The sequence below is a fragment of the Ictalurus punctatus genome, chromosome 20 (genome assembly GCF_001660625.3).
Source record: "Ictalurus punctatus breed USDA103 chromosome 20, Coco_2.0, whole genome shotgun sequence".
In the NCBI taxonomy this organism is placed as follows: domain Eukaryota; kingdom Metazoa; phylum Chordata; class Actinopteri; order Siluriformes; family Ictaluridae; genus Ictalurus; species Ictalurus punctatus.
In genome coordinates this window covers 3,648,396-3,667,918 of record NC_030435.2, presented here as the reverse complement: position 1 = coordinate 3,667,918, position 19,523 = coordinate 3,648,396, and the positions used below count along the sequence as shown (strand labels likewise).

The window sequence follows — 19,523 nt, the reverse complement described above, 5'->3', positions numbered from 1 at the left end:
ATGATTCATTCATTTTCTATAAATTATCTACCTATAACATCGTCTCTGACAGAAGTTCCGGTTGCAAGAGAAATCACAGGATTATATCAAAGCGCTTGTTCTAGTGCGAAATCTTTCTCTGGTGACAATTTACACATAAATGTGTTGTTATTATTTAACAAGAAGAAGCATATGTAATCCGACAGTAAAGTTTTGATTGATTTAACATTTAAGGAAAGACTCAAACGTGTCAGCGTTTTTGCAACCAGTCTACGTTTTTCCGCTATGGGAAAGTCTTTTGGAGATGCTCTCACCCGGTTGTCTAGTCAGACGACAATTTGGTCCTTGTCAAAGTCTCTCAGATCCTTATGCTTGCCCATTTTTCCTGCTTCCAGCACATCGACTTCAAGAACTGACTGCTCACTTGCTGCCTGATAAATATATCCCACACCAAGATAATCAATGTTATTCATGTCACATGGTGTGGCTGATCGTTGTACAAATCCATACATAATATATGGTCAATATATTGGACAGTAATAAGTCGTTATGTAGTTCTTGAGTAGGCGGTTATGACTAAATATACAATATAGCCAACAGTTTGTGTACACCTGACCATCACAGTCATATGTGCTTGTGAAATATCCCATTCCAAAGTTGCCCCCTCAAACCATCACCCCCACAGCATTTACACTTCTATCTATGGGGATTTGTGCTCATTCAGCCACAAGAGCATTCCTGAGGTCTTGCACTGATGCCAGGCGAGGAGGCCTGGCACATTCCTATATGTTTAGGTTGAGGTCAGTGATCTGTGTAGGACACTCAAGTTCTTCCACACCAAGCATGCAAACTATACCATGTCTTAATGGATCTCAAATTGTGCACAGTCATGCTGGAACATGTTAGGGTAAGTCCCTTTAGTTCCAGAGAAGGGAAATCTTAAAGCTACAGCATACAAAGTCATTCCAGACACTTGTGAAAGGTCCACATAAAGGGGTACTGGTCAGGTATGCACATATTTTGGCTGTATAGTGTAACACTCGTCATTGATCAGTTTGAGAGAGAAACAATTGAAAAATCAGGGTGTTTTAAAGTATCACGTACTTGTGGTTTCTCCTGATGGCACGTTTAAGTGATCAGAATCTAATCGTAATGTTAATAAGAACAGATCTAGTAAGGATTTAAAAATGGCCCACCACTATGAGGGTAAGGAGTCATTCAGCTCAGACATATGTCAGGTTTGACTAACTTCGCCTGTCCATTGGTGACCGCGTATAATTATATTATCGACGATAATTATAAGGTGTTTGGCGAAAGAGAGTTCTATCTGGATAAGACAGATTTTTTTCCCCCCTGTAATTATGAATTAGTCATGCTGCTTTTGCAGCCTGAGCAGTCTGGACATCTCAAACCTGACACGAGCATCTAAAACAGCAGCTTTTATTTTCTCGCACGCTCTCCTTTCAGACTGTTTTGGTGAGTTGGCTGACCATGGAGGCATTTGGAAAATGCTGAATCTGTTTAAAAAAAAAAAAAAGTAAAAAAAAAAAAAAAGTAAAAAAAAAAAAAAAAAAAAAACACAGTCCTGCATCAGATTCTCTTTCCGTCTCTCTCTTTCCTTCTCTCTCTTTTTTTCTTTCTTTCTGCTGCTCTCTGTCTACTGAATTCCAGCAAAGAGACGTCTGCTACAATCAGGCCAAGGTGATTTATAACAGCAGAGTGCTCTATATAGACACACACACACACACACACACACACACACACACACACATACAGTTTTATAACCCCTCACAGCATATGATCTCCTCTGCAGGGTTCTTGCCCACATTTCACATCTACTTTAGACGCTATAGACAAGCTTGGTGTTGACGCTGTAACACACATTTAAACATGCATGCATTTGTTTATATACACACTCATACACACACACACACACACACACACACACACTGGTACTGTAGGCGCCCACGCTTTCACACAAAAAGTCCATATCACACTCGTACACAGTCTAATTGACACAGTCTAATAGCCCCAGATAAATTCGCTCCAGTTTTCCCGCTAATAATAGATCTGTGGTGCAGAGGGATAAAGTGAATACACACGACGTGCACTCTGGCCTACAAACTCAAGTATCAATTTCCCAGACACATAAACACCAATTTTAGATAGCCCAGGTCTCCATCGAGCAGCCTGATCATTAGTACTCCGACCACATATGATGGTACAGCGACACAGATACAGACAGGTTACAAGCTCACACTCGTTTAGTGACAGTGTGAGATATGGGCCAATCCTGCCGCCCTCGCTTTTTATTACTGACCACAGAGAGAAGCTTCTAGAGGGATTTGCTTTCTTCATTGCAGTATAATCTGTGCTAGTTAGCCTCTCTGTGAACACACACAGTGGTAGATATTTGTGTAATTGTGTGTGTGTGTGTGTGTGTGTGTTAATGTGTACTGAGGGTTCTTTGTGTAAGAAGTGTGTTTGAAGCGTGCTAGAACACCAAGAGTGTAAATTTACTGACTAAAGGTGAATCTGATATGTAATCCTTCTTAATATGAGATCATGTTAAAACATATACAGTAATAATTTTTTTTTTTTTAATAAAAATGTCAATAATAAGATTTTAAGTTATTTTGCTTCTTTTATGCATTTAATTTTAGAGCAAACCAGAATTGTTTATCAATATAAATTTGGGGAAATAACGTCTAGAAGTAGGTTTAATCATTCTTATAAATTATTAATCATTGTTGATGATGATGATGATTGTTATTATTATTATTATTATTATTATTAGTAGTAGTAGTAGTAGTAGTAGTAGTAGTGTTGTTTTATTAATTAAATTCCTATTAACATTAAATTCTTTGCTAATTAAAGAATGAGAAATTCAAGAAAAGAAAAAAAAAATATCCATTTTATAGTTTTAATTATTAAGGCTTAGTAATTATGGACATTTTTTGCCCAGTTCCATCCCTGATTTGACAAAATTCCAAAATCAGTATAAAGTAAATTCCGGTAGATTAATATATGTAGTAATGCATTCATAAGGCGTTAAACATGTTGTTATAATTATATGTAAAAAGCCATTACGATCTATAGCAGTGTTTTTATAAATAATTTATATAATTTATAACATACATTTATACATACATTTATGAATCCTTCACAGAATTCCAATACCACTTTCCGTAAGTGTTCATAAGGCTACATAAGCCATTTCTGAGACGTGACGTGAACCTACATAAACAAATATATAGGCTTAATCCAACAGGCATGGAAGGTTTGTTGACATGAGGTTGTGTTATGAAACTTTTTGAGGGCATTTCTGTTATGTCAGAGTCACAAAATGGTGCTTAGATCAAATATTCCAATTCGGTGATGGAAAATATACCGTACATAACGATGCTGTTATAGTTGACATGACATCGCTGTAGGTGTCATAACCTTATGTCCTAAGCAAAATCTTTGTCATATCTTAGATTTGATGTCAACTTGACATCAAAAGGTACAAAAGCAGTTATTATGACAGTTTTGACCGAATGGAATGTCTTTATAAATGTTTAGATTTAGGTCATTTGGTCATAAAGGGATTATGGAGGTGTCATGTAGCCCTATGTGCGCTGTCCTGAAGTAAAGCATTACCAGATATTTCCATATCAGGAGCCACAAATGATCTAGTGCTGTGAGAAGGTAAACAAGTCGATCTTAAGGTTTCTGTTTTTGCTTCAGATTGATCAGAAGACTGGTGTATACGGAATAAAACGGAACACGATGAGCTGTTATAGGAAAATAATCAAAAGCAGGGCACAAGAGGAAAAGTGATGCATGCTGGATGTCTGGGTTACAGGACGAGATTTGGGACAGTTTGGAAAGAGAGGTTGTCTGGAGTTAAGGGTGAAGCAGAGGAGGATGAGTGTTCCCAGGGGCGTGTTCTCAGGGCAGCAGCTGTTACTCCTAAAATAAGCCTCGGCTGAGATGTCTATTATTTCTATGCTTAATAAATCATATTTATCTCTTGTGGATTTCAGTCGTCGTACATATTTTGATCACGTCCCGCACGTATTATGAACTATGGAGAACCACAGATCAGCTATGACACTGAAGTCAGTACGTGGCTATTCATTTTGCACCAAAGAAAAATGAGTCATGCTTTATTAGGAAATGAATCAACAACGTTGTGGTGTGACGCAGTCTAACACAACGTGTCAATACAGTTACTTACACAAAGAGAGTGTTTTTTCTGATACATCATGCCTCGAAGTGTTTTTCTCTCCTTATACTATAGCAATTTGCCAACGATTATATATTTTTGTTAACTAAAGAACAGCATGTCCTAGTTTTTCTACATTTATTGTTACATTTAATGTTGTGGAACATTCGTGAAAAAAAAGATAGTCCTGACCAAAGTCCTCTTGAAGTCTTGAAGGATTTGCTGTGTTGGAAGATTTAAACCTCTGACTGTTACATAGCGCTAACACTGGAGACTCCTTCCATAAATGTTTAATAAACGTCCCCGCTCAGAAAACTCAGTGCATTGATATAAACCTTGCAGCATCACTATTGTCATACCTGCTGTTATTGAAAGGAAATTATCGGGAGTCAATAATTCAACAGAAATTCAACAGGAAAAGATAGAATGATCGAGAGAGCACTCAATCCAGAAAATAGGTCTCTCTCTCTCTCTCTCTCTTTTTTTTTTGGACTATTTGATGAAACCAGGCCACCAGATCCATTTAAATGCTCATCTTTTGCAGATGCGAGGTTTCTCTCCCTCCATTCGAATGAGATCAATTTATTCCACCAATTTGCTGCCTCCATGATTGGATGTCTCTTTCAAGCTCCAGCAGCTCTTTTTTGGACACTTAGATACGTATGTCCCAGAACCAGGGAGATATGATGCAGTCCTTTTGGTCAAATTTAGTGAAAGCAAAAAGCGCTGCAGAAAATTGGATCCAGGAAGGAAGGCTTTGTATGTATATTTCACACATGTATTAGATTAGATTATGATGTTACCTCCACCTAAACAACAACGTAACTCTGACCTCAATTTGATTGCATTGTAAACCGACGTCAGGCTTATTTTGAGCCACACTCAAAATCAGCAACGGCTAAAATGTCCTCAACGTGTCCACGGCATTAATGAAGGCATACACAAAGCCAGCCTCCAGGCTCCAGGGGACAGGCATGTAAAAGGAAATGAATTTAGCAATTAGCTGCAATCAATAGCATGCAGAGAGTTAAATAAGGTTAGAGTCAGAAACAGTGCAGAGCTGGAACCAGGCAGGCAGCGGCTCACCGGCCAATCAGCACGCATGCTTTCCCTGTCGCCAGGCAGATTCAAGAATGTAGCAACCAATCATGGAGCAGACTGCTAGGCATGAACCCGAGAGTTAAAATAAGGTGAAAAGAAAGGTATAGTAAATGTAAAAAATAAATAAATTAAAAAAAAATATGCCTTTGCCAGAGAATAAATCATAAGTGGGTCGTGTTGACAAAGTATAAAAAAGAGATAAATATGAAGAGATTTTAGCAGAGGGCCAGGGGGTCATCAGCTGCATCCTGGTTGATAGCCTTTGTTTGCTTGTGTGGTAATTACAGCCTGGTGGCTGACGACACACTGTGTTCACACGCGCCGACACGCATACGCAAACACCCACATGCCCCTTCTGGCCAGATCTGTTCAGTATTCATGGGGAGCGCAGTGAGACACAGCATGGGACTGCTATGAGCACTAAGGTGCGAACAGAACGAGAGAGGCACAAAAAGAGAGAGAGAGAGAGAGAAAGAATTGTTGGGGGGGGGGGGGGGGGTGGTGTTGCGTCAAAGCTTTATGACCATCTGAATTGTAGTCCTCTTCTTATTCAGCAATGCAATGCATATATAATCATCGTCATCAGTCTGGACCTGAGAGGAATACATACAGGAGGGTTTTCTATCTCTCTCTTACTCTCTCTAGCTCTCCTTTCACCAGCCACTTTAATAGGAACACCAGTACACCTGTACACATTCATGCAGTTATCCAAACAGCCATCTATGTGGCGGCAGTTCAAAGCATTAAATCGTGCAGATACAGAACAAGATCTTCTGTTAATGCTCACTTCAAATATCAGAATGGGGAAAAATTGTGATCTCAGTGTCGGTGACAGACGGGCCGGTTTGAGTATTCCAGAAGCTGCTGATCTCCTGGGATTATTCACGTTTTACACAGAATGGTGCGACAAACATCCAATGAGGTCAGAGGAGAACGGCCAGTCTGGTCGAAACTAATACGAAGGCTATGGTAACTCAAATAACCACTCTTTACATCAACGGTGAGCAGAAAAGCATGTCAGAATGCGTTAAGCTTTAAGGCGGCTGGGCTACAATAGCAGAAGACCACGTCCGGTTCCAGTCCTGTCGGTCGAGAACAGGAATCGGACACCGCAGGTGGCACGGACTCACCGAAACTCAGTAAAGCATGCTGTTTCACTGGAAACTTTGTCTACTGCGCTTAGATTTTACTACGTATATTAAATATGTATACAATATACAGTATATACACAGCTAATCTGATTCATGGCAAATTGGTGTCTGCGTTTGAAAATGGTGGAGGTGCAAATAAAAGAAGGAGTGGGGGGGGGGGTGGGTGATGTGGGAATCAAAAAATAAAACAGCCCACATCTGACCTGTGGGTGCACAAAGCCATGACTCACGTTTTTTGTTTTTTTTCCCCCTTCACCTGTGAATAAAAATTAGCTGGGATCCTGATGCATAACTCCCACTCTCTGTCTCTTGCTCGCTTTCTTTTTGCAGGGCCGCTGCTCCAGAGAGAACTGTAAGTATCTGCACCCTCCGCCCCACCTAAAGACGCAGCTTGAGATCAATGGCAGGAATAACTTGATCCAGCAGAAGAATATGGCTATGCTGGCCCAACAGATGCAGCTGGCCAATGCCATGATGCCTGGCACACAACTACAGCCTGTGGTGAGATGTATTCACACACACACACGCACACGGCACAGCACTGCATTGCCATAAAGAACGTTTTATTAGCATCATCTAACAGTTTACACTCAAAGTTCTTTCTAATGTATTGATGTCAGATTAATGTATTGGCACCCTCGTCTGCATTAAAACAAGCACGCCGTAGCTTACGATGTGCGCTATCAAATCCGATATAATTTGGAGTAGCTTTTACTTCTGATGCTTATCACTAGTCAATCACGATCTCAAGTGGTCTCCTCCTATTTTGACGTTTTACGTGATAGGAAAAACTGACACAAGGACCTGGCCCAGATATAGATCAGACGGGCTGAATTGTGGCAAAGCGGTATTACACTGAGCACTCTAACTCCTAACGCTGACCCACTCATATTATCTAGAATTACCGTTTTGCACAATGAACGTCACAGCAGAATGAGATTAAAGGAATCATCTGACACCAGATACTGTATCTCTAGCACAATGAGGTAAGTAAGTTTATACTGGACCGCAGAAAGGCCGTTTCACAATAGATGATGCAACATACTAGCCTGGAAGGGTTCATCGTGTGATATAAAAAAATAAAAAAATAAAAGATTTGTGAGAACACTTTCTATGAACGCCATACATATGACGATCCATGAACATGTTCCGAATATGTTATGACGGATTTGCAAAGCATTGTCATAAATGTTTATGTAAAGAAAATGCATTACAGTTTACAGCAATGATTATGATGCGTTTATAATTGCTATAGGACTAAATTATACGTGAATTTCAGAGTGGCGTTTATCTTATAAGTTACTTTATAAGTTGTATTTGTGAGCTTTAAGTAACGTGAGACATTTTAAATTAAAATGTTTATTAAATCAAAAGTATTTGCCCCCATCCTGATTTCTTCTGTTTTTGTATATATCTCATTCTAAATAGTTTTAGATCTTCAAACGAAATACAACATAAAACAAAGGCAATCTGGGTAAACACACAATACAGTTTTTTATTTTAGAGAAGCAAAAAAAAAAAAAAAAAGTTATCCAACACCGGTCACCCCTGTGAAAAACTAATTGCACCCTTAAACTTAAAATCTGGTTGTGCCACCTTTTGCAGCAATAACTGCAACCAAACGCTTCTGATAACTGGAGATCAGTCTTTCATCTACTTCTAGGACAAGGATTTACTCCTGTGTGTTGGATCATTGTTTTACTGCATAATCCAGTTGCGCTTGAGTTTCAACTTATGGACCGAAGACAGGGCATTCTCCTTTTCTCATAGAGGGCAGCATTCATGTTTCCCTCAATTATTGCAAGTTGCCCAGGCCCTGAAGCAGCAAAGCATCCCCACACCATCACACTACCTCCACCATGCTTGTCCTCCAAATGCTTGTCTTCTAAACAGTTCCACTTTCGACTCATCAGTCCACAGAACATTCTCCTGAAAAGTTTGAGGATCATCAAGGTGTGTTTTGGCAAAATTAAGACGAGCCTTAATGTTCTTCTAGTTTAGCAGTTGTTTTCGCCTTGCCACTCTTCCATGGATGCCATTTTTTCCCAGTGTCTTTCTGATAGTGGAGTCATGAACAGTGACCTTTATTGATGCAAGACAGGCCTGTAGTTCCTTTGATGTTGTCCTTGGCTCTTTTGTGACTTCCTGGAAGAGTAGTTGCTGTGCTCTTGGAGTAATATTGGAAGGTTGGCTGCTTCTGGGAAGGTTTTTTCCATTTGGAGATAATGGCTCTCACTGTGGTCCTTTGGAGTCCCAGAGCCTTTGAAATAGCTTTGTAACCCTTCCCAGATGTATTTCAATTTAAATTTTGGCATAGTGTGTTACAGGGTAAGACCTTTTAGCCAACTTCATGCTGTTGAAAAAGTTTATAATGGGGTTCAACTGGACTAAACCCTGTTGATTTGATTTGACAGGGATTGCAGTAATCAGGCCTGGTTACGTCTAGTCTAGCCGAACCCCATTATGAATGCAGTTTCATACATTTGGGGAATTACGTAACTACGGGGGCAAATACATTTTCACACACAGGCCCAGTTGGTATTGGATAGCTTTTTTGCTTAAATAGATAACATTATCATTTTAAAACTGTATTGTGTGCCTTTGTTTTATCTTAGAGTTTGTTTTAATTTCTGAAAACGTTTAGTGTGAGAAAAACAGACGAAATCAGGCAAATAGTTTTTTATAGCACCGTACATAGCCATAAGGTAGAACACATTTTCATAATGTGTGAAGTATAATGCTTTATAAATGCATTACAACAGTGCATAGTGCATTATGAATATGACCTGCAAAGTAAGTGTTACCACATTGTAGGAAAAACCTGCTAACACCAGACTTTAGATTTTATAACTCCTTTTGAAAGATCTGACAAATTAGTCGGAAAGGAATAACCTCTGTCCCAGAAATTTCCCAACCCAGCTCAGAGAACGTTCTGTTATGGTGTGGCACATGGACAAAATCTTTGTGTGGGAGTTACAGCGAATAGATCAGGATGCCTGAAAGCGCTCAGAAAAGCTGGCATGTGTGGAAATGTCAGCTTTTAGAGATCTGAAGCAAAACACTAGGGTTGAGTTCGGCCGATGGGGTGAAACCCAGTTCCAAACAAGGCAACATCTGTGCAAGAGGTGAAAAAGCTACTAAATCTGAGAACCCAGTTCAGAGTCTGTTTCAGATCTGTACAGGCCATTTCAATTAAACCTTACCACAATGTCTGTATGTGGTACCGCATGGAACTGGTTTCAGTTATCCGTTGCCTTGTTTCTCCACTGGCGCAAGTCCTTGTGTATAATATTGCCTAGCTCTACCAGCCCCTGGCCTACCGATTGACTTTCACTCTTCATTACCACCTCATCCCTTGAATCCATCTCCAGCATCAGTACTGCCTCCAAGTTTTGCGGCTTTTGAAGCCTCCACTGCTTCCTCTAGAGGTCGAGCCCCTGCTTCCACCGCCAACTACAAAACCACAGCTGCCAGTTTTCCATCGCTGTCATTGACGGTGCTTTGAAGCTGTCTTGGTGGCTTTGAAACCACTTTGGGGTGCTCACAATTTGAAACCTTTCACAAAATGGGCTCTGTTCTGCTTTCCTACTCTACTGTACATAAGTGGTTACAGGCCCTGTAATAATGATTGCAGGAAATGGTTTGGTCTGAACTGTTTTGGCAAACAGAAGGTTTTTGTGACAGAAAAAGACGTTTTCACACTTGAGTCCGCACTCACAACCAATTCTGGGCTTGTTTTGGTGAGTGGCATACATTCACAGGTTTCCATATTTCTATATGTCATGCCGTTTGCTGTTGGTTTTTTTTTGTGGGTTTTTTTATTTATTATTTTTTATTTTTATTTTGATACCAACACTAGATGGCATTGTGTGCAGTTTGTCCATTTTAAAGCGAAATCTAGCACTGCCTGTCAGCTAACCAAGATATGTTGGTGAGCCAGTTACTATATAGCTGTTCCAGAATGCAAAATAAACTCTACACCATTTACTTCCCAGTCATCTAACCAATATTTAGCTCAAATTCAGTATATCCCAAAAGTCTCCATACATAGGGGACTATGTTTGCCAGCACCACGTCGGTTGTGCCTTTGTCAGCGGATGTTCGTCAAAGTCTACTTAGTCCATCACAACCTTGTGACAGATTCCCAATCCAGCCATGAGAATGATTTCAATACGTTCTTCTTATGTCTTAAAGGCTATCTGAAAAAATACATATAATCTAAACTAAATATGTTTAAGACATTTTGCTAAAAAGGTGTGAATTTCCCCTATGTGTGGATACTTTTTGGACACCCTGTAGTTACGTAGCAACCAACCCTACCCCAATATGGTGAAATTACATGTTTTCTAAGTTCTAATGGAAAGCGTATGATTATTAGATCAGCGTTATTATAAGCACCGTTTTTAGACCTGTTAAAATCTGTTAGAAAAAGTATCCTTTTACACTTTCACCTGATCTCACATTTGTGCTTATAAGTAGAAGATGAGTTATTTTATTAGGATTTGATTTAATTTAAAAAAAAAAAAAAAAGAAAGAAAGAACGAAAGAAAGGAACAAAGATATAGTTAGATATCATTTGTTCACAACCGATAATCAAAAATATGTTTAAAATTTAATCATTAATAATTAATTAATGTAGCTATGTCCCTGAAAAATGATACCATGCATTTGGAGTAAAATAACTTTTTTTTATGTAGCCTAAAAAGACAAAAACCTAGAATTATTAGGATTTTTAAAGGTTTGAAAGGTGTTTCGAAATTTTGTGGGATGAAACTCATAAAAATGATCTCGACCCTTTTCCAATTAGGAAAAGTTCCGCTCAAAGTAAATGTGTTACAATATCCCAACCTCATGTTCAGGATCCTGGAGCCAGTGTTTCTTATATAAAGAGAATAAGGGCTTGAGATGCTCCGGGAAACGGACCGAAAATAAAATAAAATAAAAGCTTTCAAAAGCGGCCTTAATTGCAGATTTGGCCCAATTCGGCTCAGGCACAGCAAGCGTCCCTCCGGATTGTTCTTCCTCTCCTTGCTGGTAAATGAATGCAGGTTCCTGTGTCGTATTTCTCATTCACCATTTCTTTCTCTCTTTTTCTCTCTATCCATAGCTGGAGCGTAACGACTGATCAATCTCAAATTGATTGACAGCAAACGCTCCCGAGCGTAAACCAGTAAAGACAGGTTTCTCACTATAATGGTTATGTAAGTGGCGTTATTTTCATTAGCGTTATATAAAGAGTCTTGTGGCAGTGTGTGTGTATGTGAATGTGTGTGTCTGAAAGTTAAACTTCACAGCGCAGAGTGTGGGCAGCTTTTAATGCTGCTGTTATTCAGTGTGTTAGCGGTGTGCAAATTGGTCCTGGAGATCTGACTCACCTATGAAGGAAGAAAGAGAACACTGATTAAATATACACTCCAGATCTCAGGTACTGAGCCTGAATCTCAGCCACAATACCGCAGTCAAATCTCAGTCTGTCTTTATAAACCAGGCTTGGGAAATATTAGTTACAATTAGTTAAGATTATATCTCTATGGGTTAAGTAGATTAAGTAGGTTAAACAACATTGTAATGATTTTTTTTACTCCTTGAAATCCACCCAACTCCACCCCCTTCTCATCCATATTCACAAAAAGCTCTGCCTTCCCTGCGGGGGAAAAAAAAACCCAATAGAAACCCTTATAGAATTTGTAATGGTTTAATGGTTATAGTGGAAACTGTATTGGTTTTATTGGACTTTATAATAGTCTCTGTGGGTCTCCAATGGTAATTTGCTGCCTTCTATTGATGGCATGTTATGTCTAGTGGACCAATAATGGTAATGGTAATTGTTTTAATGGTTACCTGATGGTTTGTAATGGTATTTGGAGTGGAACCCATAAAAATTTCTGTGATAGTTCTATTGTTTGTTTTTTTTTTGTCCAGCAGGGTTCAGAACCTACATTGGCTCATAGAGTTCAACTAGAGTTAGCATTAGCAAGAACTGTCATGAAAGCAAAGTTATAACACTATAAACGCAAAATTCAGTTCAGACTGATTTCCTTGCTATCTTTTCTAGTTTTTCTAATGAGCTCGCGTGAGTTTTTAGTCTCTGGTGTTAGCATCATAAGCATTGTTAGCTCCCGGCTAGGCCGTTCAACTACTTGAAAGCCAAGTTAGAACACTATAAACACCTACTGATTGATGAGAATGGCCAAGAGTGCATTCACTGTCCTGTTTTTCTTTGTAATGAGCTCTCATGAGCTTTTAAGGTGTTAGCAAACAATTCAAAGCTTAATACCGAGGGATGAAGGTGGACGCAGGATTAGCAATGATATAATGAATAAACACATTGTATATACTTGTCTATAATTGATAATACTGCATCCACCTTCATCCTCTTTACCAGTAGACTAATATGACTATATCTTGAAAAAGCGCTACCGATATTTATTCTGGTTTCGCTGCGTAGAATTGTAAATTTAAGCTGTCTTGTAGAGATAATTGAAGTGAAAGATTCGAAGAAGAAGAAAAAAGAGATATTCTCTGTTATTCCACTAGGGGGCAAAATAGAGCGATAACTGTATAACTGTATAAATTACCCCATGGTCTGGAGTGTGTTATTACACTTATAAAACAATGATTTTCTGAGAAAAATTAGTTCCTGGTATCACTAATTTATAACCATACCGCACGTTGTTCTCTCACAATCATCTCCTTATGTCTTTCTTGATCTCTTTCTTTTTATCTCTTGTTCCGGAAAGCGTAAACTCCTCCGTCCTGAAGTGCTGTCACATGTGTTTCTTTCCAAAAATGTCTATTATCTATTTTCCTCCCTCTGCTGTGAAGACTGTAAAGCTTTTCCAAAGAAACAGATTCAATAATCAAGTGGAAGTAAACAGTGTGTGTCCGTTGACACTGTTTGCTTAAGGCGTCTCTCTATCGCCATACACGGACAAAATAGTCTTGAATGGGATCCCAGGCCTTATTGGCTCTTATCACATGAGAGGAGGTGATAAAAGAGAGCGGAGAGACAGCGAGGAACGAAAGAATGACAGATCTCCCTATAACAGAGCTCAGGATCTCTTCTTCACCACAGAGAAAGAGTGAAAGGAGAAAGGGCGAGGTAGATAAACGGAGACAGAGACGGCTGGCATGAAAAAAGGAAGAGAATACAGTGTAGCGGTGGATGAGCGCATGAAGAGGGAACCCAGACACAAAGGCTCAGGAGATAAAGATCAAAGATAAGCGTCTCATCGGCACTTTAACACTTTTTTTCTGCTTCTATTTATTCATTTGGCAAGACGCTTTTATTCAAAGTGGTGTATAAATGCATGCACAGAGCTCAAGGTTAAGGGTCTTTGTCAGGGACTCGACAGTGACCCCCGGGTCTTCCGGGGACGTCTTTGACATGGTCATGCTGGATTTATTTCCATGCGCCGAGATCGGTTGATCTAATTAGGCCCCGCTAATTCCCTCAATCTCAAAGAAGTCCTGGCTTACAGAGTGTCATTTTTGCAGAGCTCCGAAACACGACTCATCGAAGCAGTTTTGTCACCTGAGTACGAATGCTAGCTCGCCGCCTACATCGGCTAATGAGCGAGATGTTCAAGTGCAGCAGAGAAACATAAATAATATTGTATGACTTCATGTGCTCCTGCTGTCAGAACGGTGTTAAACGCTGAGATTACATAAACATAAATATGGCATGCAAGCTTAAGCACCATGGCAACTTATTAGCGAAGGTCAAATATCAGAGGTAGTTGTTAGAACTGAATAAACTTCAAATCACGAGTGTTCCTAGGTTTTCTGTGGTTTAATGTCTATTAAATGTAAATAACATCTGTTTCTTTGAGACCCTGAATCTCAGAATCACTTTATTTGTCTTTTCTTGTACCTCTTCCATGAGAAGGAATGTCATGACAACATCATCCTACAATACAACCCTTATTCAACCCTTATTTTTCTCACGGATTCCTCCTTCGCTTGGCAACAAGTGCCACGTGCTTATGTTTTGGTCTTTTCTCTGCCCCCCTTTATCCTACCATTGGTTTCTTTCTTGATCGTGTTCACCTGTTTTGTGTTAGCTCATTTACTAGCCTGTACTTTTTGTCTTGTCAAGTAATCCTGCATTTAGGTTTTTCAGTCTGAGCTGTGTTTCCCTAGTACCGTGATTCAAGGTTTTCATTGTTAGTATAGTATTCATTGTATAGTAACCCATACTATATGTTTCTAGGAAAGACGTCAAGATGTGCATTTCCACAGAAATAATTATACTGTATAGTCCGAGTCTATTTTCCAAGTAGAGTCTAAGAGCTGAAGGTTCATAATTACCAAAGTTCCCACATGACATGAACAAAACTCTTACGTTCAGTCGAATTCACTAACAAGAACTGTTTTTTTATGTTAGACTTGAGCAAATAAATATATAAAAATGCTGTAACAGGTGGGGTTTTTTAGGTAAATGAATAAATTATCATATGCACTAAAAATCTGAACATTCTGTTCACACACCATCTGCTTTATTTTCTCAGACTATGACACCCGCTACCAATTTCATTCAAATGGTACCATATGTATGCTGTAATTAACTCACAGTGCCTGATATTCAATAAGTTAGTATGGTCCTCTAGGCCTTGTATTGCATGTACTGTATAATACTTTTATAATTGTGTTTTTGAAACTTTATACCTTTTAGTCACTTTAACATGAGGGGTTTTTGTTTTTTTCCTCCAGTTAAAGTAAGTTGAGATTTTATTGGCACTTAAATGTGCTAACAGTGGTTAGTGTGACGAGTTCGAAGAGTATGTGCTTTTGTTTTTGTTTTTGTGTTTGGGCTTGTCTCTGCTCGTGTCCCGTCATTGGTATGCTACCTAATGTGCTCGCCTGTTCTGTCTTCCACTTTGATCGCTTTGTCTATTTAAACCCTCATGTTCCTTTATCTCATTGCGAAGCCAGTGTGCCTTTTTGAACTATATATTCTATTATATATATATATATATATATACACAGTTTTTCCAAATTGTTCCTGTTGTAATTTTTTTATGGATCATCCCTGGATGCCTTTCATTATGCAGACCTTGGCGATGAATTTTGGCAAGGATTTTTGGGATACGCTTAATAACGTACACATCGAGTTTACGCGTCCTTGCATCCTGCCCTAAATAACCATGTTACATTATTATTATTATTATTATTATTATTATTATTATTATTATTATTATTATTATTATTATAAGAATTCTCTTTTAAAAGTTGTTTAAAAATCATACTTCACTTACTTCACCTGTAATGAATTTGCATATGGATTAAAGCATGGGAATAGGAGTGTTTTCCTGTCAGAAAGGGTTCCAAGTAGAAACTAAGACGCCTTAAAGAACCTTTTTTCTAAGACTGTACTGCGCTACATTTTGGTATAGACTCTTTTATAAATGCTGTTATTTGTACTATTTGAGACACGAAAGGTGTATATTGAAACTTATAATACAGTACTACACTGGAACTGGTGCTGTAGTGCATTAGTGTCTTCACTGTTCTTATGAACAATAATTATAATACTTGTGAAGCCATAAACTCATGCTTTATAAAGACTTATGCATGTAACTATGACTATCCATAAGCATTTACAGTATACATGCTGTACAGATGTAATAGGAAGGAATACTATTATTATTATTGGTAGTAGTAGTAGAAGTAGTAGTAGTAATTTACACTGTTGTATACCTATATGAGGTAAAATCTCAGCTAAATACACGAAATATATATAGAAATTATGTAATACAGTATGCAGTCAGATCAGATTAGAAAGTTCTCGATACGTATGCTAATCTCAGGACGTCTTGTTTCCCATTGCAGCCCATGTTCTCCGTCACGCCCAGCCTGGCCACCAATGCCACAGCACTGGTTAACCCATATCTGGGCCCCGTGTCTCCAGGCCTGGTGCCCACCGAGATCCTGCCAAGTGCACCCGTATTAATGACCAGCACCCCTAACGTCCCCGTGCCCGCTGCAGCTGCCGCCGCCGCCCAGAAGCTCATGAGGACAGATCGGCTGGAGGTGAGTACAGTTCCACTTCAAGCTGAACCTTCACTGAAAGTTAAATCCAAATATTTCCACTAACAAACTCTGGAGCCTTTCAGAAATATGCAGGTGTCTGTATATTGAGAACCCATCATTGTTTAATTGCACGCTTCATTCAACGAATTATGCGAATTATAAAATGGCAAAAAAGTACTCGATTTGTGCTGGATTTCTTTATGACTGACCAAAAAAAAATTTTTTAATGCAGTGAAAGCCCAACTTTCAAAATATCAGTTAAAACTGTAGTCATTACCCGTGTGAAAATAAGGCCCACTAGGCAAAACGAGATTATTTCCATGACTCATAGTTACATGACTCTTATGTTCTGCTTGTTTATTAGCAGCTGTAGCTGAAGATATGTAATTAGGCACATCACGTGTGCTGTTTCCATGCTGCCTCATGGTTATCTGAAGTGTTCCTCCAAGCATCACGCTTTCTTTTCAAAACACCTCACCCATTCGACTAGCACTCATCATCTGTAACAACAAAAAAAAAAAAAATCACAGGCCTCCAATGTATTGTTCCAACAGTTCCTGTTTGTTCGCTTTAATTATGCATTATGGCATTCATTCGTTGGACTGATCATATTTCATTAACATAAATTCTTCATTAAACACACTCGAGCAAACAGAGGAAGGATGATACATGGGTTTCGGCGTCGGATCCTAACGTGATGTCTGACGCTTTTTGAGGTTATGCAACGCTGAGAAAACAGCTCATTATTCTTTGAACAGTCGTCATGTAGATAAATCAGAAACGCATCACCAATTCCACCCACTGCTGTTTGCCTATAATTATTAATTGGACAGCAAGTCAATCCCGTGCATAATTCATGCACCGAGAGGAGATTGCTGTCAGCAAAATAGCAAAGGACGCCATTGGGAAGTGGGCGAGAACACGTGGATTAGAGTGCGCTAATTAGTGCTAAAAAGCTATACAAGTCTCCACTGACCAGTGAAGGAATTAGCGACGTAAGGCGCTTGAACGTGGGGTCGACGGGATGGGAAAAAAATAGGATGGAACCAAGAGAGTCGTAATCAAGCCTGCTAAACCTTCCTGAAGTTAAATGGCTGCTAATTCTACTGAGAATCGTGCAGCAATATTCGGATTTTGAAGAGAGCGTTTGGAATCTCCCGCTGCCAAATTGACTCCAGCGTATATCATTTGCGAAATAAATATCATCCAAATGGGACTCGGCAGTACCACGTTCAGCTGAGTGCACTCGAGTCAACAAGGAAACCATATTCATTCTAGGCCATGACATGGACCTGCGAAAAAAAGCATTCACCCTGTAGAAACGGGAGCACTATTTTCGCTGGCAGCGTGTCACTCGAATATTGCGTCAATGTTTTTTTTTAATTATCTTCCGTTCTCGAAACAGCAAGTCAATATTGCTTGCGCTGTTCCTTTGATAGAGCTGAAGTAATCACCTCGTCTCTGTGGAGAGGCAGTTATCTATTTTTTTTTTTATTTATTTTTTTTTTCCAACACACAAAATGAAATCTCAATTTAGCGATGCCATTCAAACATTGTTGGATAGTATTCCTTCTCTGTGCGTAAACTAGATTTCTTATGCTTACCTGCACAATGAGGAAAACAGCTAATAGAAATTTTTGCAACTCATGCCATTTTGAGTCAAGGCTATATGTGTATATATAAATAAATTTTTAAAAAATATGAAATTCCTAAGGGTTTGTGACTGCAAATGCAAATCTTATACTGTGCATAAGTCTGTGTAATATGTCTCATTATGAGATTAATAAATATATATTTGAGTTGCCAGATAAATCTGCTTCTTTCAAATATTTATAGGAAGAAGCTGATAATTGACAATTCAGGACCTTGGAATTATAAGGTTTTATCGTCTATGAAAGATGAAAAAAAAGAAAAAAGAAACTATAACAAATTTTACATTTGAAAAAGGAGAAAAAATTATTATTATTACGATGAACAATTTTGACAGCAGAACAGGACGGAAAAAAGTGAAAATATTCTGAATTAAAAGAAGAAAAATATTACATAAGGTTTTATCTGACCCACAAAGTTTTGACCCACAAAAACTGGAGAGAAAAAAAAAAAAAAAAACCCTCAATTAATTTATTGCTTTTTATTATTTAAAATTTTTTTAAATAATATTATGGGATAAAAGTATTCACATTAAATAATATTTAAATAGCAAGTCCTTCCAGGATTTTTGCGATCACATAAATTAAATTAATGTAAAATCAAGCAAACTCCTCAATATTCGGAGGAGCTTGCAATTTTTCAACATCACTGCAGATTTTCTGCAGGTCTGGGCCAAGACGCATCATCTGACATCATCACGGCGTGAAAAAAAAAAAAGCTCTCTTCGATTCACGCGCGTCGAACATTAGTACAGCCGATTTAAGTAGTTTCCCGCCAAAAAAAAAGCACAAATTTTGAAAATCAAGCATTTTTGGCCACAACAATTGCAATTTATTATTATTATTATTATTATTATTATTATTATTATTATTATTATTATTATTATTTTATGATTTTTTTTTTCTTTCCGAACCCACTGCCAAGGGCTGCTACATCAAACCTTTAAGGACTCCCTTAAGGGACCAGAGGGACAACCTTAAGAACCCTTTAAGTACTCTATGCGATGGCACCTGTTTTACTAGCATGTCTCTCAAAATCAGAGAGAATGTCATCAAGATCGAAATTACAGTCACACAACAAACCAGCAATTTCACTAGAGCCCCATTCTGCCCAGTTCATCTGCCTATAACTCTGGGACAGAGAGGGGGAAAACACACACACAAGGGAGCGAGAGATTGAAAAATGCCCCTTGCTCTCTCCGTCTCGTCCATCACTCTCCATGCACTTTAGTGCCAGAGACAAAGATGTTTGCCAACAGTGCTAAAAGTGAATTGGAGAAGAGACCTCATCTAGAATGCCACATCTCCATAGAGACAAAAACATTTTATTTATCTGCTCTCTGATTCTTTCTTCCTCCATCCCCCCAGCCCTGCAACACTCTTGAAAACCTACTGACCCTC

General features: G+C 38.7%; 1 protein-coding gene across 17 annotated transcripts in view; it reads left to right on the top strand.

The window, feature by feature from the left end:
- LOC108280598 (muscleblind-like protein 1) overlaps positions 1-19,523 on the top strand; it is a 111,738-nt gene that overhangs the window by 75,039 nt on the left and 17,176 nt on the right. For all 17 annotated transcript variants that reach the window (XR_006984251.2, XM_017495742.3, XM_017495741.3 and 14 more), the window contains 2 exons: positions 6,772-6,942; positions 16,273-16,473. Coding sequence is in view for 16 of the 17 variants with exons in the window: in XM_017495742.3 (XP_017351231.1) it covers positions 6,772-6,942; positions 16,273-16,473 (372 nt within the window). In the remaining variant the exon portion in view is untranslated. The remainder of the gene's footprint in view (positions 1-6,771; positions 6,943-16,272; positions 16,474-19,523) is intronic.